This window comes from Nipponia nippon, unplaced genomic scaffold (genome assembly GCF_047370975.1).
Source record: "Nipponia nippon isolate SJK-2023a ecotype South Korea unplaced genomic scaffold, ASM4737097v1 scaffold_6, whole genome shotgun sequence".
Taxonomy (NCBI): domain Eukaryota; kingdom Metazoa; phylum Chordata; class Aves; order Pelecaniformes; family Threskiornithidae; genus Nipponia; species Nipponia nippon.
The window spans coordinates 77185427-77208269 of record NW_028262380.1 but is presented as its reverse complement, the minus strand read 5'-3'; the positions used below and the strand labels follow the sequence as shown (position 1 = coordinate 77208269).

Below are 22843 nucleotides of genomic sequence, written 5' to 3'. Positions count from 1 at the left end.
AGAGCGCGCCGCGCGCCGCAAGGGAGGGCGGGAAGCGCCTCGCCCCTTCCCGCCGGGAGATTGCCCCTGCGCCGGGCCCGTGAGGGGAGGCTGGGGGGAGCCCTCATCGCTCTCTGCAACTGCCTGTCAGGAGGCTGGAGCCGGGGTGGGGGGGGGGGGTCGGCCGCTTCTCCCCAGTAACAAGCGACAGGACGAGAGGAAACGGCCTCAAGCTGCGCCAGGGGAGGTTTAGATTGGATATTAGGAAAAATTTCTTCACCGAAAGGGTGGTCAGGCCCTGGCACGGGCTGCCCAGGGAGGTGGTTGAGTCCCCATCCCTGGAGGTATTTAAAAGCCGTGTAGATGTGGTGCTGAGGGACACGGTTTAGCGGTGGACTTGGCAGTGCTCGGTTAACAGTCGGACTTAATGATCTTTTAAAGGCCTTTTCTAACCTAAACGATTCTATGATTCTAAATACAGGGACTTCTGAAATGAAGAACACACAGAGGAGAAGGACGGAGGAAGTTTAATGCCATCCGCTCTTTAAACAAGAGCCAAGGTGTAGCTTTCAAAGCAGGCATCTTCAGTCTAAAATTCAAAGAGGGTTCTCCCCCCTCTATGCACACACCAGCCACATCAATCTGCCGAGATTCTCGTACCGCCTTCTCAGTGCAGCAGGCAAATAACATCGTTATGCGTGGTTTAACACACAAATTTCTTCTAAATCTGGCTAAGTCGCTGAAACCCAGTTTCTTCATACATTCTTACAACTGGAGAACAGACTACTGCACGTAGGTCTTTAACAGCACTGAAAACATTTTTGCAAAAAAGGTATTTGGTATTTACATCTGATGCTAAGTTTTCTTTAGCTATGAAGAACATTGCGTACATAGAAACTCTGCGCGCACTTAACATACCCAACAGTTTACATGAACTGAAGTTGACTACTGTATTCAGTATGATAATAAATATGAATAAAACCTAAGAGCTGACAGTACAACAAAAGAGTAAAAGTGTTTTTCTTAAGAAGTGTTTTAGACTTGATACTGAACTGCCTTGATTTAAAAAAAAAAAAAAAAAAAAAAAAAAAAAGAGAAATTACTCTGATTTTTCCTTGTCAGGCTGCAGCCTCAAAAAAAGCGATTAGTCCATCTTGATCACAGCCGTCCAGCATTTCCAGAAGAAGAGGAACTTTAGTTTTCACATTGGTGCCTTTAAATTTAAATTTATCTATGAAGAGATCTGTGATCATACCTGCAAAGGTAAAATCCCAGGAGTTATTATTTGCCTTGTTTTCATTATGAGGTCTCTCTACTTTTAACTCGTTATTATGTACCAACTATTCTAGTTGATTCTGGGTTTAGAGAAAAGACTCTTTTTAAACTGCGTATTTTAAACAATCATTTACTTTTAAACAAACCCAAAAGCCTGTTAGAAGAGCCCAGATTCCAGCTTCATTCCAAAGTGTGTATTTCTGCCTTAGAATTACCCACATCTGAAACACTAAAGAGAGAGGAACTATGACAGGACGGGCAAGGAGGACTCTGCTTACGCTGTATGTACATAGGCTTATTAAAGCTGGTGTCTGGCAGAGAGTTCTCTGAGCTGGAAGCTGTACGGGGAACACCAGAGAAGGTTACAGAATTTCCTTCACTAGTTAGATCATCTCCTACGAGCCTCCCTTCCCACCCCATGTGCATTTTTCTCTTTTTCTGATGTGTTGCAAAACTTAACCACTCAGAACTTAATCATTCTCATTTAGCTTGTGTACATTCTTAAATGCCATCCTGAGTTTGAATACGGTTCTTAATCATGTCCATAAAGACAGGGATCATCTGAATATAAGAAGCTGCCGATTAAACAAAAAGTAGAAAAGTCACTTGCAAATAATCCTGGTATTTTCATTTTCAGCGATACGCTTGTGATGCCAAATCAATTTCAGAAGTTCTCAGGTGAACAGTTCTTGAGAACCTTTAAAGAGTTACTCAAAGTTTGTAGTCCCATACAAGCCATTTTCAGTATGTGCTAGCTTTTACTGCCTCACCTTTAACTTTAGACTTTTATGATCAAAAACATTGTGTAAATATGCAGCCATGGCTGTATGACCAGACAGACATATATATTTACATACCTATTGTTGTCCTGAAGCTACCCAAGTGTACCCGCTTACCAAATTATTTTGATTCTGCTAATACTGACTTCATAACTATTTCAGTCATGTCCAGCGTGCTCTCTGGACATTAAGTTGCATTTAAATAAAAAGCTGAATTGATCAACCAACCATAAAGTCTCTCAAGATGTGCAGGTTGTCTCTTGTATTCCTCAAGCAGCTGATCCGCCTCTTCCAAAATGCTACGGTATTTTGGTAGCAGGAAGTCCACATTTCCTTCATGAACTTGTAATTCCTCAAAGACATTTTAAATCGTAAGAATTAACAGCAGCTAAGCATCATAAGAGCATAAAAGTAAGAAGAAATTAAGCTCGGGTCTGACAGGAGGAAGTACGTCTGAGACAAGACAATCCCCGTCTAAACTAGCAAGACTTATTTTCAAAGCACCTCATTTTCTGGTCTTCTAATGAAATGCCAGATCTTACTTGTCACTTCGCAGACTAGATTCCCAAAATCCTGTGTATTACAGCTTCCAGCTCTGAGTACTGCTGGAACAGGATCATGCCACAGCCCAGCCCCTACAGAACCAAGCCTCATGGAGGCTCAAAGCCTTCACCACGTCTTCATTTTTAGAATAAGTAAATTCCTACAAAGTGTGGCACATGCTACAGTCTGAAGGTAAAAGTAAACTCTAAAAGTATCACTCAATTCGTGACAGCAAAAAGTTTTAAAGACCTCTTCTAAAATGCCCCAGTCTACCACCAGACCAATTTAAGACGGTCAATAGTATAGATCTTTTTATCCCCCACAGAAAGACTGTTCTTTTCTAGGCGAAAGGTAATTATGCCTTGCATCGTGAGTCTGCTGGGATAACAGCTTTCATCAATCATCAGATTATTTTACTGCCTATGAAGAAGTTATTATCAAAAAAAAAGAGTGACAAAAAAAGTTGTCAAAAAAGATATGTCAAAGAAGATTTACTGCCTAAAAAAAGCCTAAAACAAGCAAGATGTGCATCATCGTTATTCTTGCACAAACATAACAGGCATTAAGAATAAATCCTCTATTATTCTCTGCCTCCCTGGTTTGCCAAATCAAGCCCAAATAAAATACTTTTAGTGATAATAAAGATGCGCAGTATTCTCATTGGTAGTCAGTTTTTCTACTAACTAAACAGTTCTGACAACTAATATTTGATTCCCCCAAAGGACAAGAGAGAATTGGTTGTCCATTTTCATCTTCTCTCCCCCTCAAAAAAAAAAACAAAAACCAAAAGAGACGATGGCAAGTTTTTGATGGTAAAATCCTGGTTGTTGGAAAAAGTCCAAGAAGTGAGACACACTGCCTAACTCGTACCTCCCAAACACTAATCACTGTGGAGGGTATTAAGCAAAAGATTAATAAGCAGATAATTCAGAAATTATGACACACTGGGATGAAGTTCCAAGGCAAGAAAGTCGCATCTGGCCTGGATGATCATCCCCAGATCTAAAAAACTTTTAAAAGTTAGTGGAAGGAGACAGAGAAGGAACTGGAAAATCACAGCAGGCAAAAAGAGAATGTTAGACAATAAAGCTGGCTGCCTTCTACTGTCCGATTTAAGCATCCTCAACTTCAGTCAGTAATCCTATGTGTTATTCACTAGTTATATAGCACAAATGGGAATTCCACTTGAAGAAGTCTGTCTCCTAGATAATTAAAATACATGTCCTGGGAACAGAAACGGAACAGATACCAGTGTGACACACATCTGACTTGAGCCCTACAGCTTGGTACCTGACAACATAATCCCCCATAAAAATCCTTCCACGGGAGTTCACATACTTACTCTCAGAGCATCTATTAAGTGAACCTTCTTCGCCAGCAGCTGCTGATACTCTAATTTAGGGTGGATAAGCTTTAATGTGTGCCTCACAGATTCTTCATGTATGTCTAGTAGAGAGCCAAAAAAAACCCAAGAAGCAAATGAATAATACATATTACATATTCCATTTATAAGAATACAAAATGAAGTCAAGGACAACAAAACAGAGAAGAAAGTTTTACCATATGATATGTTGAGATTAATCTTCCTTTTAGTAGCCTCTTTGGAAAGCACATCTTTTAGGATGGATATTGTCGAAATGTTGTCAGACTTAAAACATCCCTCACCTTTTCTACAAAGGAAGAAAAACTTTAAATGAACAAACTTAAACACACATGCATGCATTAGATTTGTCCCTACGTTAAAACAGAAGGCCTGTAAATTAATGCCCAACTCAAAAAAAGCAACCTCTATAAAGGCTGTAACAATTCTCCATATATCAGGTGGCTGTATACACACCTATGCTATTCCCTCCTTCCCAGTGTAATCTTGACAGAGAACAGTTTGTTCCAGTAAAAAAGACAAAGCAGGATACAGGAATCGCAGGTATACACAAAGCAGTTATCTGTATTGTATGGCACTAAGGTTATACAAGTAAGATTTCTGACTGTATTCATTCCTCCTGAGTTTTATCATTGCAATACCTTGAAGCCAAACAGCAAGCTTCGATACCAGAAAGGAGAAAAAACACTCTCCCCTTCCCCCCCAAAAACCACCACCCAACAACTTTCTACATTATGAGTAGACAACACGTATGGTAGGCTGGGAGCAGGCTGGGATCTGTAAAATTACAAAAATTAATTTTCCCCCTCTTTACAGTTCCTTTTTCAGGTGGATGTATATACTTTACTGAAGGAAGATATAACTAATTAACTTGAGAACAGAGTATTAATCTTAAACACAGAAATAGTATCTGCCTAATATAAGTTGCAGAAAAGGAAGGTTTTCAGCTTAATGTTTATCACATTTTTGTTTGCATGAGTGTTAAATGCCTTTTATTTCTGCTCCTCAATACAAAAAAAAGGAAGTTAGAAAACAATAGGCATTACACAATAATTTCACTATATTAATTAGCTATCTTCTTTAAATTCTAAAAGCAAGCCATCACCTTAAAAATGTACCAAGCCTTTCCTCCCTGCCGATTTTGTTTTTTGGACCAACTTCAAGAAAAACCCTATTCAAGTTGCAGATTGCATCATTACTGGATAGTGCTCAGCCCTGGTAATGTTTGACAATCCTTTTTAAGAAAGATTCCTATTCTCTTTAATGGGAGTTTTGATGAGGCTGAGGGCAGAGAGGGGAACAGTAGTATGTGCATGAAATTGTACTGTACTTGCAGACTGGTCAAGAATGAAAAAGACAAAAGCCCCAGTGTAGTCACATTGCGCTTAGTAACTGTATTTTACCTGTAAGTACTTTCAAGCTGTGTACCCAGGAAGGTGTTCTGAAAATAAAAGGTGATGCTCTCTCCAGCGGGAGTCTTTTCAGGCACCTCAGGCAAGCAAAACACAACCCACGAGTGAATTTCAGCAAAACTGAACTGGCCTCTGAGCGTCAGTGTATTCATGGGTCTATGACATTATGAAATTAAAAAAAAAAAATTAGTTAATAGTTATGAAGGAGGGGCACTGTCAGTGCACTGGTTACCCATATGAAAAAAGTTTAGTTCCACGTGGTGGTTTCCTTTTAATCAACACCCTGTAAAACATCAGGTATCTTGCTAAGTAGTTACGTATTGCAGATTACAGCTACTTTTCTGTACTTCCAGACAAAAAGCTGTGTACGTTCATGAATGTGTACATACATACATGAATGTGTACATTCAAGTTTTATCTCTTAGTCGACACGGCAGAACTGGATAAGAAACCAGTTGGAAGTTTTTGACGTACCCTGTTTCAAGCTGTTACACCTGAAACTTGTGACAAAGGTAAATAACTGACAACACAGCAAATGTGACTAAGAGCCTCGGCAGTCTCCCATGCTGTAAACCACAGACATAGCATTTATATCGAGGCATAACGGAGCTCATTTGCACATTGACACATTTACACATAAAGGCATGCGGTATCATTCCTTCAATCTCTCAGTTTTGTTTTGAAGCAAGCAACAACTTGGTGGCAATACAAGATGTTAACTGAGGGTGGGGAAAAATCAAGTAGAAATTGCATAAAATACTAGGTTCCTAACAAGAGAGATAAGGGGAAAAAAAGTCTTGGCTCAGTTTTGGAGCCAAATTAGCTATGGGAAAGAATTACATTTAAAAGGGTGGAGGGGGGAATGAGGCTGAAACTGAAAAGACTGCGGTTACTAACACAGGAGAGTTTCCTTTATACCACACCCTCAGCTCTACTAACACATGGAGCTGCACTATAACCCAGGTCAGTAAAATGAAAAATAACCTGAAAACAAGGATAACGAATGGTAAGGAAAGCAGGAACCCATTAAATCTGCATTTTCTGGCAGAAAACCCACAAAATGGAACTACAGGCTCCAAATTGTAGGTTAGGGGTTAGAAATTACATACTTAAGTTTATAGAGTAAACATCGTTTCAACTGGACTGTGTCGGTTTTTTAAGAGAAAAAGGCATTGAGTTTTGTTTGCAAATACCTGTTGTGGTCAATAGAATGAGTTCTCTGATGAAGCGAAAGTGGTTTAATTTGATATTGATGAACTTGGCAGGTTTTTGGTTGAATTCTTGGAGTTACATATGCTTGAAGTGTCCCGTACTGTCCTTCGATCGATCGAACCTGCAGAAATAAAAGCAGAACCCACAAAAAAGAACAAAAGGGAAAAGATTAATTTACTACAATTTGGAAAGTTGGTGGGTATTCAAAATATGTAAAAGAAAAACCATAGTACTTCAAGAATATTTAGAGTACTATATATACTTGATAGTGCAAATATAAATAGAGCAGATCAAGAACATTTTAAAACTAGATGAAGTAGTGTCCAATGAAGTGCTGCTATATTAGATGAATGAAATATTAAGAAAATAAAACCTGCTAGCTTACTTTCTGATCAGCTAAAACAAAACATCTGTAACTTGCTTCTAATTCTTCAGTGGCCCCGTTACTTTTTTTTTTTAATTAAGGAAAAAATATATTCTGTAGCAGTTGGCAGCAAAGAATAGATCAAAGAATTTAAAAGAGTAAACAATTTCAAAATATGTGTTCACCTCTTCAGAACAATAAGTTCTTCCTGAGCTATTTTTGGAAGAGCAAGAGGCCAGATTTAAGTTCAAGCCTCAGAATACCCAACAAGCAGGATGCACAAACACATTCAAGACACAGTACGCGCTCTCCACGCCTCTGAGGACGCAGCAACGCGTCGATCACTTCTCTGCTGAGGCCAGTTACACAGACCGCACTCAGAAGTCTGCCACCCACACAGAACTGACAAGAAACAGGCGTGTCCCACCTATAGCACCAATACAGCCATGAAAGCAGGCAGAAGAGCTACTGAAACAGCTTTATACAAACAGAAGAGCAGACTGGAGTTCAAGCACAACTTTGCTTTATAACCTTGATTATGTCCCCTATTTTATAGGGTCTCAGAACTCAAAAAGCAGTGTTTTGCAGGAAGACATCCACTTCAATATTTTTAATAAAAATAAGTTAGTAAGGAGATCTCTTTGGAAATAAAACCACCAAGACTTAAAAGTCGTATTGCATGTGCATAGACGAAATACAAAAAGCGAACGAACTCCACGTGGCAGGTGTAAATCACTGGAGATCCTCAATGTGTTGCAGCGAGGTGGCAGTAGAAGCTGTGCAGATCGAAACCATCACAGCAGGATCCAAATACAAGAGTGACAGTACAGTGTTTTGATGACACGCTGCACTATGATGACACACAACAGTAAGCTTATAAATGTTTTTACTGGGAGAGTAAAAACAACCCTCTTTTTGTGTATCACGAATGCATGTGATTAATTTTTCTTGTGTTATTTACTCTTTACCTAGTATTTTCAATGCTAAAGCTGCCCAGGGTCATCCCCCTAAATTAAAATAAGAGAACTGAGACACAGGGAGATAAAGTGACCTGCTCAGAACCAGTAAGCACACTAATAGCATTTCTGAAGAAGGGGACCTGGGAAATAAGAGTCTTAATTCTGCACGCTAGGTCCATTATTGCGACGTCACCAAAAAACAGACAACTACCCCCTGCTTCCCCACATTTGATGCATCTTATGCAGGCTTATTTTCTAAGATAATCTTTTGACTAAGAGTTTTACATAAATAAACACATATCAGATTAGGAGGCTGCAGTGTTAGGCAACTACATAAAGAGAACACCTAGAGCCTGTGTGCATGTTGAGGGTTTTCCTAATCATGATTTTCTTCATTATTTCCCCTGGCGGCAGCCACAAAACATGTGAATTTGGTGGATTGTTAAAAATAAACCCCAAAACACCCACATGCCTTCAGTATAATAAGCATGGAATGACCGGATTTGCTTCCTCTCCAACATACAAACCCAGTCTATATTCCCTGGTTACTTCCCAGCGTAACTTCCTTCAAACACTTCCGAGGACAAACAGTGCCAGAGCTTCCTTTCCCACACCTCTCTCTAAGTTCCAGACACTGCCTCCAGAAGCTAGTATTTTCACAATCTGTGATTTCCCCACTGCTTTCATCTTAGGGACACTCAAGAAGCACCCCAGGCTCTCTCTCCTCTGCAGTAACACATTTTTCGAAGCCTTTAGAAACCCCTACAGACAAATCCAAAGGAACACAAGCCCCAGATTAGGTGGTTCTCAGGAAACAACCAGCAGTAGAAATTGGGCTGGTCATTTGCTCAGGCTAAGCAGTCAGTCCAGGCAGAGATCTCTCCATTCCTAGGCAGACATCTACATAACCATTAATTTATTATGGAAAATATTTTGGAGCATTTTACCTTAAGTTCAAGTCTCGTAGTATTTGCTTGGCATCGGTAAGTCGCAAGAAGAAAGTTACTATTTGGCTGTAAGCAGCAAAAAAACCAGAAAAATAATACTAAACAGATCTGTGGATTCACAAAAGTACAGTATAGTTTTTGCTATTTATGTACAGCTATTTTACAAAAGTTAAGTACAAAACCTAATCTTTGGTTCCCTTGAATATTCCAATTAATTTTAATTATGGTAGAATTTTACAGATTTCTCTACATAAGGAGAAATCAACTGAAGCCTCTTATAGTCTTTAATACCACCACAAAATTATGAAGATATCTACTTTTCATCTGAAGAATACATGTCAGCCTGCTCCACTCATCTGCAATATTAGTCCAACATGCAAAAATAACAGCAAGATCAGTAAGAAAACACACTAAAAAAAAAAAAGGCTAAATTACTCATCATAAATGACAGGAAACTTAAAATGAATAGTTGATTTCTGAAAGCTCCAGAGTAGACCAATGATGTGCAAATTTAGTTCTTAAAACTAAAATACTTAGAGGACCATTACGAAGAGAAAGACTTTACAGAAGATTTTCATAATGCTAAGGTAGTTTCTGGATTTCCCCCCTGGCCCTAAGCATCATTAGTAATTCTGCAAGTATTTAAGTTTATAATTATTATACAAAAAATGCACTTAACCATATGACTCCCCACACAGTGGAATTTTCACGTTCTAAAGTGATTTTTAAGAGACAAACTAAGTAAGAAATGCAATGTTCTTCACCTAAATTACTTTGAAGTAAATATATGCAATACTGGGAAATCCAGAGAAGAGAGCAATATTGAATGTGTCTTTCACATTCCTGATCAGGCAGGAAAAAAATACATGAGAGCAGTTGCTCCTGGATCCTTTTGCGCATACTTAGCTTTGCCTTAAGTCAGGACCTGCCACTAACTCCAGTACCTCTAATGAAGCTGAGCTCTCCAAAATTACCAAACAAGTTGTTTAACTCAATATATTTAAAATTACAAATATATATTAGTAACAGAATTTGGATTTATACAGTATTTCATCATGCAGTCTCTAAAAGTATCATCTCTTTTGTTTCACCTACCTCAGAATCACAGCTGCTAAAACTAACAACAGCAGAATTTTTATCCACATCCAGCAAGTCTATTGGGACATCACTCTGCAGAACATGAGAGGAAGGAAAAATAAAGAGCTTAAGTTCCTGAGTAGCTTCTAATGCATTTATCCTCTAACTGTCATCAACAGTTTTAATAAGGGAGAGGCAATGATTGATTCATCCAAGAGGTAAAAGCCTAACAGAGACGCAGCTTACTATTTAATCCTGGAGTAACATGATGATCATTCTCTCATTCTGTTACGGAGTCCTGAACTCTTGTGTGGCTGGCTTACAATAGCTTCAGTGTAAGATGTGTAGCTGTCTTTCAGACATGAAAATATATTCACATCTTTCAGACATGAAAGCACACTTCATTCATATGCATGAAGTATATTCATGATTGAAGTGCTTCCCTATTTCAATAGGGGGATTACAATATTCATTCAGGAAACCAAGGATCATATTACATAATTACTGATGATCCTTTTACTTACAATAACGCTTCTGACACAGACCACTTCTTATCTAGATGTGTTTTCACTGGAATTAAAATTAAATCTAACACCATTTTTAAAATGAGATTAAAGGGTATTAGAATGATTAATTATTTGATTTGGTACTGCTTTATAACTTCACAGAAGTGTCAGGAAACATTGATAAATATGCAACATACTTCCTAAAAAAATATTTTAAAAACAGTTTTATTGTCTTCTCACAGCAGAGGAATACCAGATACTGCTTTATGGTTCTTTAGAGAAAAAGCCTTAAGTTCTAAATGCTACATTAAGTTCAGGGCTAGATTAAACAATTTAATTATTCCTCACTTAGCTATGGAAACAGCAGATACTATAGAGCTGCATATTAGCTGCAGCTTAGCATTGCTCTAATAACATCCTTAATAAAAACGAAAAATAAAATCCTACAGTAGCTCTTCTCCTATTTGTTATGGCAAATTCACCTCACCAATTCCTCCTTGTCAAATTTTTCTCCCCATGCATATCCCAAAAGAAGGTAATTCAGTACCACTAACATTAATTTCAGCTGATGCAGTAGGAGGAATAACTAATTAAGGTTGCTCTACTTGGCAGGAGTATTTGTCACCAATTGCACACAAATCAGATGCTGTTCCACACTGAAAGTGCACAGGTGGCCCATACCATTCTAAAATTAATTTTCACTAGAGGGTATTGAACTGGCGAGTGAGAATCTGCACCTCATTTAAGATTTACTGAGTTAATTGCTGCTTAAATAAGGATGGACACGCAAAAGCAAACACGAAAGTTACACAGAAACCTGCTAGCACAGCCGGCATTTTGGTCTATTTTGGTAATGTTGCTCTGTTCAATACAGGTTTAAGTTTTATTTGTTCCCTAACAAGTACTTACAACAGTTACCTCGACACTGCAAGGCCACACCCTTCAATTCCCTCTTGTAACAATTCAGACATTTAAAAACCCATATACTTAAGATATTATAACTCAGCTTTTTAAACGAGAATGTCTCTGAATGTTTTATTTACGTATCAAGAAAGCCAACAAGAACAAAACCACACTCACCTGTACCAGGACATTATCTATAGCTGTCTGCACCTCCAAGATGAGGCTGTAGCTAGCATCATCCTTATTTAAGGTAAACTTATCATTCACACTAAATGCAGGTACTGATGAAACAGCAGTACTGGATTGAGAAGACTGCTGGTATTTTTCACGTTCCTGAAGTACTTTCATCTGTAAGTGTTCCAATTCATTCCTAGAAAAGGGAAAACACATATCACGTCTTAAAAAAAAAAAAAAAAAACAACTATAAAAGCTACCCTAAAAATTAAGTAGATTAAGCTTGCAAGGGAATCATGTTTATCTTCTGTCCACAATTTTCCAACCAGAAGTGACCGGTGACTCCCCTTCCACATACGTAACAAAGATAAAATATAAACTGTATCACACGAAAATGTAGATTCTACTGTACTTTGCCAGAAGAGATTTCAATGAGTCACACGAAAAGGCAAGTTTTTCCTTCGAGAGTAATTTTGAATTATATGCTAGCGACTACTTTCCTCCCATCACTTAGGAGCTATAAGCAGCACGGAAGAAGGGAATCTTACGTTGCTGATACTGAGGAAGAAGGCATTAAGACATCACCATGTGAAGGCATGATAGAAAGAGACTGTGAAAGGAGGCTGCTATTCATTTCTACTTTGAAAAGGCTTGATTCTACCTCTAGATATATTAACAATACAGAAAATCCAGTTAGATAGGAAGGGAAGATGACATTTCAGCTTTTAACATTTCAATTCTTCCATTTGAATTTTTTTCTAGTGCAATTACCTCAAGGATGAAATCTTGCTCTGCATTTCTTGACTTAATTTTAGTTCTTCACCTGATCCATCTTCTCTATGGACAGGTTCTGTAGTCAGTCCTGTCAGCCAGCCTAAACCAATATATGAAGTTTATATTCCTGATCAGCTATAAAGAAAAGTCTACACTCAGCTTTTGTATGTCTGGAGCAATGTTTGTTCCAGATACTGGGTAGAGAGAATCGAGACTTTAATCCTTTCTTTGGAGGATTAATCTAGACACCGAGCGTGATTTTTTTATGGGTTTCATTCTTAACTTACAGATTGGAAAACATTACTTATTCTTTTTCATGAAGTATTTTGAGCAATATATCCCTCTGCAGCAGTTTTTTTTTTTTAACTAAGCACTTAAATTTTTTCCCACCTCTGTTTCTCTGACAAAACCTTGAATAATTTGCAGTACTATAGTTGAAAACAAAATTTAAAAAAAGCTGTGCAATGTGTTTATAGCAAACTATATGTTGCACAGCATGCTTTGAGATTGAATGCTGCTGGTTGAAGTGAAAAAAACACCCATCTTTTTGTTTACTTAATTACACTTACTTTAAAGGCAAATACTGCAAATACCAATTGCTTATATCCTGACACCTCAGGTATGACATGCAAACTTGAATGGGTGTTTATAGCTCTAGTCACCTCATCTAATGCAATCAAACAGTAAGATAGCTTTATTATAAAAGGCGCCATAAAAGCTGACATGTCCACAATCTTTCACATTCCTTAGCTATCTACTTCAAGTACCAAGAAAGCCCAATAATGGAACATGAACTTTAAAAAATCCACAGAAATCCTATGCTGCCAGGCTTCAAATGTTACTTTTACTGCTCTAAGCACTGCTTTTCCTGATCTGCCAAAATCTGCCGAACTCAGTCTGCTGCACATCCACGTCCTCCCAGAGTTTGCCTTTGAAAACCCACAGGTGAACATGGGCTTTCGCTTTTTTCTTTCTTTTATGATTCACGGATCGTTGTAACATTCCCACTAAAAGAAGCCACAAAGCTCTTTGGCCACAGTGTTGTTGCAGCCTATCATACCAAAACAAGTCATATAAGAGTCTTTGAATCATCCAAAGGCTATTGAAAAGAGGCACCTGAACACCATTACTTCTCAATAACTGACTGAGAGTTGTATCTTGCCAAAATACATGATTTGGAATATGAGAGGTTTCAGCAGGCTAATTTTTTAGCACTGAAGATAAGCAAAGATAGAGAATTAGCAATATTTTAGCTCCCAGCAGTTAATGTATGCAGCATGTTTATCATGGCCTCTGTGACAGTCAGGCCAATAGCTTGAATCCTACAGAGGGGCTGCTGAGACGCCTCACATGGGGAAGATTTATTTTCTACTAAAAGCAAAATCGACTCCATTTAAAGCCCTATGAAGCTGAAAAGGAAGGAAATTACATAAAAGACGGGAAAACAAAAAAAAAGATACTAATGTCTATCAATATTTTTAATTAAAAAAATCATAAATAATTCCTTCAGACATAATATATTCATTATTTCATCACAGTTAGGCAGCAGTCTGCACCAGAGAATAACCAGCTGCTGTGTTACACAGCGGAATACATTATGAATATCTTAAAATACAAAACCATAGTTTAAGTATAGGGAACATTTTTTTGAAGTGTAAATATTAAATTGGAAGAGATTTTTTCAAGAAAACATTATCCTGGTTCCAATCAGGAACAGAAATTTTAAGAGATGTGAGCTGCACTAACACTATAGCCTGCTTCATTTTTATCACACCACCATATGCGACTTTTATTGAGTAAATGATATGAAGCTTACCTGAGTATGTGGATGCTAAAATTTCATCATACCCGTCTTTTCCTACACAGCCACCCTGGATTGATGCAATGCTCTCCGATAAAGCCTTCAAATAAATACATTCAAACAGAGGGAAATATCACTACGCTCATTTTAGAATTTTGGTTTTTTTTTTTTTTTTTTTTTTCCTGGGGGTTTTAAGAATTGCGCTCCTCCTATTACCCGCATCACAAAATACCTACATAGACGCACAATATCTAGACCTACAAAAGAGTAAGCTAGCTGATGACTATCTCAGCTAAATGGGGGTGTTCTAACAAATGCATTCCAATTCTACTCCGCATAACAAAGACATTAAAAAGCAGTTTAAAGCAAAACACTGATGGACAATATTTTTCCAGCAGGAATTCGCAATGTGACTGAACGCTGAAATAATCACTATGGATCAAATCTACTATTTTAAACAATTCATAACCAAAATAATTATGCTCAGTAAAGTCCTGACAGCTTACATTTATTATTTCACATGTAAAACACAGACTATACACAACACAGGGTTTTTTTTTTCACCTAGAGAGAGAAGCACTGTATTAGGTTTCACCCGGGAGAGGCTTCAGTAGTCAGTAGAGCCAGAACTTTAACATACCCTCTACACTATTTTGATTTTTGCTCAAATCAGGACTATGTCACTTTCTGTTTCTTGACTATTAGGATACTGCTTTGAAGTTCATATTGTTAACATTACAGAGCTCATCAAATTAAAAACAAAACACACATTTCAGTAGTAATGATCTTGTAAATACTTTAAGTTTTGAAACACAGATTTTTTTTTTTTAATGAATTTTTTCCAGCAAAGAAGAGTATGATGAATGCAGGCTCACATAATCATATCGAAGGACAGGATCATCTGCACTCTCACAGCGATAAATTTCTAGCACTCCATCATCTCGTCCAACGAGTAATTCTTTAACTCCATCTCCCAGAATGTCAAAACTATCAATACATAAGATACCTAATAAAAAAGAAAAAACTGTTTACTTCATCTTTATTCGTTGATGACACAATAATAGGCCACATGCAGTTACATAGAAAGAGATTCTTGGTCGGCTTTTGTTTTATTAATGCTATTTCTGGATGAGTCCACTAGAGGGCTGAAGTCTCTCACCTGGGCCTGGGGTTCAAGACTGTACTGCGGGTTTTACAGCGACCAATTCCAAGCCAAAACCACTACAGACCCCGTGGTGAAAAGCACTGAACAGACACCCCTTCCGACGTTCAAATAACTTGCTTTTGAGGGGTTTAACCTTCCCTCATCAAACATTTCCCTAGATGAACTCTTCGTCTGTCCACACTGCTGTAACTTTGCCAGTTGAAGAAGCAAGCATTCTTTGTTTCCGAGAATTGACTTAAAGCTATTGGTAAATGGGCTACTATGAATTCCGGCTAAGGTGACAGAAAGAGGTTTCTGACTTGGGCCGGACCTGGACTAGGTACTGCTACTTGACACGTTAGTGGACAAACCCACTACCAGCACATGTGGAACCAGCCTATGACAACTAACCACGTTTGGACAGGACAGAGAATCAGGGTCTGGAAGAAGGAAAAAGCAGTGAGCGAGTTTGTACAAGGATTATTATGAAAAACGAGATGGAATTTAACTTTTATGACTCCTTCATATTTCATATGAAAAGTAAGGACATACTAGGAAGCATTTTAAGAAAATAATTTAGCGATAGCTTTTATGAGATAATTAAATTAAAATATATATATTCTATTCCTGGTCTTCTCCTTTACAAAGGAGTATGGGCTAATAGATGCTGCAGAAGCAGCATACCGAGGCTAACACAGGGAAAGTGTCATACTATGCTCTGACCAGTTAAGTCTCATTGTGGAGCTTTAATGAAAGCCTTATTTCATCTTCAGACAAAAAAACCTTATAATGGCTTTTTTTTTTTTTTTTTTAAAGAAGAAAAAAAAAAGTCTTGCAAGGAGGATGCTAACCTTTCCTCTGAAGAGACTTTAAGACCACTGAACATCTGAAAAATCTGGCAGGCATATTTGCACTTAGAAATAGTCACCAAAATGATAAAAACCTCAAGTAATCACATACGAATCAACACCGTTTTACAAACAACACTTAAAAAATACCGTAAAAACAAAAACATACTAGAGTACTGGGAATAATATGAACAGAAAACCCAAAGCAAGACAAACTGATTAGAATGATTTATAAGAAAATCAGAAGAATGAAGGAGAGCTTCGTCATTTTAATATCACATACTAACATAATTACAACATGCCTCCAAAGTATCTCTGAATAAGACTTCCTGATTACTATAGTTGTAATAAAGCCTCAGATATGCTGGAAAGCTAAAGAGTGAGAGATTGAGACACATACCTCCTCTCTTTTTTTCGTTTCCGATTTCCCACTTAGGTATAGGCTTCGAACCAGTAATCTGGATAAGACCCAGTTTACCATCAGAAGTTCCATACACAATTTCTTCTCCAGAATCACCTAAACACATAAACTGAATTCAGAATCGATAAAATCAAGTACACCAATTTAAAAAAATCTGAAAGTATTGTGTAGTTACACTCTACAGCCCAAGGGAAAAAGAAAATAGTAACATTACTGTTGTTCAACAGAACTGTCAGGCTTTAAAAACAAAACCGTGAAAACTGCACCTGTTCTGGTAATTTCTTCATGGCTATCACTCTTCTGCGTATGAATGCCTCCCTGCACTGGAGTTCTGCCTAAAAACCATTCATAATCCAATACTTTAAATTTCAGCAAAGATAGGCTATTACATTGCCTTTACAGAAGAAAAACAAAGAGATTCATTCAGAACACACATCCAATAGTGAATGTTGTGCCAAGACGTAAGCAAGTAAGAACTACTTTTCCAAACCAGCTCTGAATGTCATTGTCACACAATCTAACTGAAACTAAATTAAGCACCGGATTAACACACTAAAGCGATTTCTATTAGGTTAGAAGAGATTAGCAAGAAAGATGATCAGGCTATTTTAAGCTTGATCCTTCCACAGTCTTAGTTTATGTGAACTCTACTCAATATTCTCATTCATCCATGGACAGATGCAACTAGCAATTCTAGTTATGGAAATCCAGGTGTAAGAGAAACCCAAACCCAGAATTTTGACAAGGCTCTCGGAAGTCCAGTTCATATTTACGCAATGAGAGTGCCTTGTATCTCACTGCTCTTGTAAGAGACTTTCAATTAAATGTGAATATAATTTAGAACTAAACCAGTCATATGTGTGTATATATTTATTTGTATCTATGAAATGACTTCACATAGTCAGTTTTCTGCTGCATTTTTAACATCAGCTTAAAAATCAAGGCAAAATGTAATTAACAAATACAAGCAACAAAATCTTTAAAATATAGTAAAATAACATTATTTAGTTATGTATATATTCAAAATCTTGTTACCCCCATTTCCATTGCTTAGAGCAAGAACAGTGGGTGGTCCAGGAACTTCTGCTTCATACAGTAGATCAGATCCCTACAGACGAAGAGAATGATCTTGAATTAATTTTGTAAAACCAAAAGAAAAAAAAACCTGCAAACAAAACCACACCAACCAAAACCCCCCAAAAAACCCCAAAACACCAACCACAAACTAAACCAAACCAAATCCCCACAAGCATAAGGACAAAATTATTATGGAAAACAGTAACAGATATGCTTCACTTATACAAACTCCCAATACCTATGGGAGGACAATTCTAAGCCACAACAGGGTGAAGTTTATATAAATAAAACATAGGAGTCTTGAAATGTGTTATTATTAAAAATAATCTGCGAATTTGTCTGGCAAATAAATTTGTTAAACCACCTAATATCACTGAGACTTGTCACAACAGTAATTTGTGAGAGCAAGAATTTTCAAACTGATAACAACTTACACATTTAATTCCCTTATGTGAGCACTTTTAGTTAGAAGTGACCAATTTGTTACCTCCTTCCACCTATGAATTCCAAAGCCTATTTATAGTGGTTTTATTAATCCTCATTTTGCAAGTTTATAATCATGATATTCCTTTAAAAAAAAAAAAAAAGTACCAGCATTACAGACAGTAACACTGCTAAGTAAGATACAATATGCTTATCCTTATGACGTTTAAGCCATGCTGATTCCCTCAAGAATTAGTCCAATTCTATAGCATCAATACAGCAAACACAAACAAGCAAGCATTTTCACCTGTAAAACTCTGAGGACTCTATCCTGACATGCAAGTACTGGCGTAATGCAATTCACTTTATCTACAGGAAGGCAGAGAACATCATTGATTTTATCTCCTGACAGGTAGTAGTGCTGGTCTTTGCAGTCGCAGTAATGGTTATAGATATAGCTCGCACAAAGGAAGAGATCTGCTCCTGAAATATGCCTGAGAAAAAGAAAACACTTCCTGTAGCATTTTCCCAGTACAGCTGCAACGACAGTCTTTTAGCCTTACTATATGCATGCACTACCGCTTGCAGATTCAAGGCGTCAGTGGGCCCCGCAAGTTGTGCTAGCTATTAAAAAAAAGTTTCTTATGTATGCTAAAACCACATGATTCCTATAAGCTCTCAAATTTCCTATTTTGTCTTCACGTAAAATCCTAAGAATATCTTTATAGAAATTTCATTAATATATTTTGATGATATATTCTTCTCAAGCTGGTTTACATATGGCAGCATCTTACAACACGATCCAAATAGAAAAATAAAAAATTTGTTCCTTTTCTGCTGCGGGAAGGGTATATGGGCACCATACGCTCTGGCAATAACCCCAGCTCCTCTCACCTGCACTTGCACTGATGTGAGTGCCTCCAGATCCCTCCCGAGCCCCCCTACACTTTCTAAACTTCACCACAATTTTCTCAGTTCCTTCCGACACGTCATGGCACAAGCTAATGCTGGACAGTGTCACCTACAAGCACACAGTACATTAAAAAATTATTTCATAAAATCATAAACTAACAATCTGCTGCAGCTATGAAAAAAATGCAAAATATCATACGTACATAGCTTTGATACTTTCAGTGAGGTTCGTTTCAAATGAAAGAAACTGCTTCCCTCTTTTTGTGAAACCTCTAACTTCTGATCCTGCGGCCACAAAAATTTTCTCCTGTGGTGTATTAAGAGCTCCTCCCAACTCCAATCTTGCAATTTTTTGGCCTGGCAGTGTCTTGAACACTGGCTGTAAATAGAAAAGCAATTTTCATCATCGCAATATTGTATTTATGGTAATCTTTTAACATAAAGGATAATAAATTTGCTTTACAATTTCTGGCAAAACTAAGAATGCTATGGATTATATGCAGACAAAAATAATCTGTACATTTCAGAATCACAAAGCAGTCAAGTATTTTTTACATCAATGAATATAAAAAGCTGTAAAATATAATAAATTAAGACTTTATTACATCAGTGTTATTCATGCATAAGAAAATTTCAGCACTGCTAGTAGTAATAAGTTTTTTGTTTGTTTGTATTCTTTTTTTAAAAAGAACAACATACACACACTCCCTTCCTCCCTCCCTCTTACATGTTGCATTCTTATTCCAGAAGACTACATAGATTTCTTTGTATTGCTACAGAGTCCTCATGAGCTGGCTATGAACTTCCTCAAGGGGGGGGGGGGGGGGGGGGGGGGAAGATGATTTTTTATTAAGCTGGGCATAAATCTAGGCTCATAAAAAGCAATCAGTTTGTCAAAATCCCCTAAGGTGACTGACTTAGTGAATCACTGCAGGTTTTTGTCCAGTCACAGTAACCGAGTATGTGTACAAGCTTAGGCCCAACTGAACTGCAAAGTAAAAGGTGTTAAACTGACTTTTTTTTGGGATGATACACACTGGTGTCTGACTCTACAACTGTGGAGGACCATGTGCTCCTCCAGGCATGAAATCAGCGTGCCCTCATCACAGCAAGGTATCAGTCCACAGCTCTACCTAGACACCTTCCACAAGTATCTTATTTCCCATGTCAATAAAAACAGACTTCCAAAGTTCATTAGGAAGAGTATTTTAAAAATAAAATTAAAAATGGAACATTTCCACTTACCACAGCTTCTCCTTTTTTTATGCCAAAACATGTAATGACCCCATCCTGATCTCCAACAACCACCTTCAAAAGTAGAATACATCATTATTTTCTATTACATGCATAAATATTTTTTAAATAATGCTTTCCCTATGTTAATCATATTTTCCTGTATTTAAGTACTTTAAATTCTGTAGTACTTAATTTACACAGCTGTATGTAAAAAAGCTAGGTAAACCGCTATAAATAGGACACTAAAGCCTAAGAACAATAATTTAAGTGATAGCATTTACAATCCTTTTTCTGCTTCTAATTGTAAACGCCCGCAACCATCAGGTGGAACGCTCTAGAAAGGCGTATTTGGGAATAGCTGTATTTTCATGTTGAGAAGTTGTTATTTATTATAATTTATTAACAAAAAAAGCAGTTATTTCTATTGAGTTTTCCTAAGTTTCCTCAGCTTGAAGTTGTATTAAGGAAAATAAAAAAAAGAAGCATTTCATCTACGTTAAGTGTCAGCAGAACAGAAATAGAGAAACATGCAAGGACTTCCCTGCGGTTTCAGCAACGCCTTCAGTTTTGAAAATTCCTTATGGTTCTGAAAGCTTTCCAGAAACGAATTCCAACTTTTTTCTCCCTTTTCCCAAAAAGCCCCGAGAAGTTGGTTCCGAAGTTTTTCCCCTATGACGTACTGACTAAAGAAACTCAAAGGCCGACGGACGGCATTACGACGGCACGCTCCGCAGCCGCTACCTTCTGCGTCGCCTTTCGCCCCGAGGCGGGAAGGAGCCTCATCGCCTTCTGGGCCGTCACCCCGACCTGTGGAAGACAACACTCTTCAGCCCAGCGCTGCGGGCCGGGGCAGGCGCGGGGCCGCCGGCGGGCCCGGGGAAGGGCCGGCCGGGCCCCGCGGAGGCGGCTCCGCAGCCGCGCACCCGCCGGTCGAAGCGGGAGGCCTGCCCGGCCCCGGCTGCCGGCCCCGCCGCCGGGAGCACCGGGACCCTCCTTCGGGCCCCCCCTCGAGGGGCCGCCGGCCGGCTCCCCGCCCCGCGGCCCCCGCTCGCCCAGGCCGCTCGCCGCCGGCCGGGCCCGCTCGCCCCGCCGCAGCCCGGTCGCACCTGCAGGTAGTCCACGCGGGCCAGGCTGAGCTCCATGGCACCGGCGGGGCGCGGATCCCGCCCGCGGCCGCGGCCCCGGCGCTCCCACAGCGCCCGTTACCGCGGCAACCTCCGCCGGCGGCCCACGTCGCCCCGAGCCGGCTTCCCATTGGCTAGGCCTGACGGCAAGGGGGCGGGGCCGCAGCAAGGGGCGCGCCGCTATTGGACGGCGTGGGGGAGGGGGCGGGACCGCGTAAGCCGGACTCGGGTGCCGAACTGGCGGGACGACAGGGACTATCAGTAAAGTAGGAATATTTTATTTAACAACGAAGCATCGGAGGCGTTATTTAGAACAGTGTAACAAAATACCAGCCCTGCACGGCCTCTGAATTTTTAAAAAGTCATTTCTACCACATAAAGAGGAGCTTTGGGCTGAGTTCACGTTACCTTCCAAAGTTGTTGTTGTTGTTAAAAAAAAAAAAAAAAAATCTAGTCCTTCCTCTTGAAAGTAAATATGCTGAATTAAGAAACGGTAGTTGTGGGTACGTGTATATACATACATGTTAAACAGCGCTACTACAATTACATTCGCACTTACCTGATTTTCATTACTTCCTTGTAATCATAGCATGAGTTCTCAGCTTAGACACAGTACTAGCATCACTAATAAAGAACAAAGATTTCAAGTAATCCTCCACTGGATCTCTAGTTGATTTATGGTATTACGAAAAATCCTATTTGTACCCAGTTGCTGCAAGGAACAGAGTACTACGCTGTATCTGTTATTTTAATTTTTTCTTGCAGATTTAGTGCAAAGAATTGTCAATATGTATTCATAAACCTGTTAAAATATCAGCAAATCATACCGTTATACCTTTTTAATGCAGAAATGCAGAAAAAAAAAAAAAAACCAAAACGATGATAGTTCTTGCTTTTAGACCATTAAAATGAAGGGAGCGATCTTCCTGTGGTGAGTTAATAAAATTTCCTAAGACTAAATTCCCGAGAAGCTGTACATAAAGTTATTTAGTGCTAAAAATCTACAATACATTTTTCAAGTATAAGATACTGAAATATTATTGCCAATAAATAGTTGTGCTGTAGTCAAAGCCACGGTTCCGTTGTTGAATCATTCACATCTCAACATATTAGGATTTAGTTTCTCACTGAGTTTATGTATTAGAATTGCTAACTCTTCCGTTGCTTGGGACTTATCCTCCAAAAGTTCGTAGCGAAGACTGGAGATATCCTGTTTGATTTCCTTTAATTCACCTGTATTAATCATTGAAAGAAATACTTGTTAGCAAAGTTTAACATTCATTCAATACCATTAAGTCACATCAGTGCATATTTCAGATGATTATCTCAAAATGTTCGTGAGAGCAGGTACAGGGGTGGGGCAGGAGGCTTCACCTCTTCTTCATTCTCAACGAGATGCGAGTGTGTCTCCACCCCTAAACAGTACCCAAGGTATTTTAATAGTCCATTGAACTCTAGCGTTGTGCTCCACATGGATACACATCATCAAAAGATTCAAAAAGCGCTTCACATAGGTTAATGAATTAATCACGGCAACACTGCTGCAGAGCTGGTAAATATTAGTATCCCCCT

The 22843-nt window shown here is 38.6% G+C and overlaps 2 protein-coding genes across 10 annotated transcripts in view; both read right to left on the bottom strand.

Moving 5' to 3' along the window:
* Window positions 1-488: 488 nt before the first annotated feature.
* BBS7 (Bardet-Biedl syndrome 7) lies at window positions 489-22341 on the bottom strand. Of its 3 annotated transcripts, none has more exons than XM_087738056.1 (19): window positions 21254-22341; window positions 20889-20954; window positions 20157-20219; window positions 19115-19290; window positions 18307-18493; window positions 17535-17607; window positions 16479-16595; window positions 14962-15092; window positions 14102-14186; window positions 12283-12385; window positions 11515-11707; window positions 9947-10021; window positions 8852-8917; window positions 6563-6702; window positions 5361-5525; window positions 4137-4246; window positions 3919-4022; window positions 2262-2385; window positions 489-1234 (listed from the first exon to the last, which is right to left on the bottom strand). In XM_087738056.1, exons 1-19 carry the CDS (start codon window positions 21287-21289, stop codon window positions 1098-1100), a joined length of 2151 nt encoding a protein of 716 aa, XP_087594182.1. In that variant the 5' UTR covers window positions 21290-22341; the 3' UTR covers window positions 489-1097. The 3 variants fall into 3 exon arrangements, with proteins under 3 accessions (XP_087594182.1, XP_087594183.1, XP_087594184.1); XM_087738057.1 differs by having other exon boundaries at window positions 20828-20954; window positions 21254-21667; XM_087738058.1 differs by lacking the exon at window positions 21254-22341 and having other exon boundaries at window positions 20828-21236.
* Window positions 22096-22843, bottom strand: part of TRPC3 (transient receptor potential cation channel subfamily C member 3) — a 62115-nt gene continuing 61367 nt past the window's right edge. For 6 of the 7 annotated variants that reach the window (XM_087738051.1, XM_087738052.1, XM_087738054.1 and 3 more), the window contains one exon: window positions 22096-22504. In XM_087738051.1, coding sequence (XP_087594177.1) covers window positions 22362-22504 — 143 coding nt within the window. In that variant the 3' untranslated portion in view covers window positions 22096-22361. The remainder of the gene's footprint in view (window positions 22505-22843) is intronic. The other variant, XM_087738050.1, reaches the window with a different exon arrangement.

Bases quoted from the DNA above. Each gene is read 5' to 3' on its own strand.
- BBS7 (XM_087738056.1), bottom strand. From the start codon at position 21,289: ATGGAGCTCAGCCTGGCCCGCGTGGACTACCTGCAG. The intron at 14,187-14,961 runs GTGAGCCTGCAT...ATTTATTTGAAG, and splicing joins CTGTCCTTCGATATGATTAT to GCTTTATCGGAGAGCATTGC. The intron at 1,235-2,261 runs GTTGGTTGATCA...TTACCTTTGCAG, and splicing joins ACATCTTGAGAGACTTTATG to GTATGATCACAGATCTCTTC.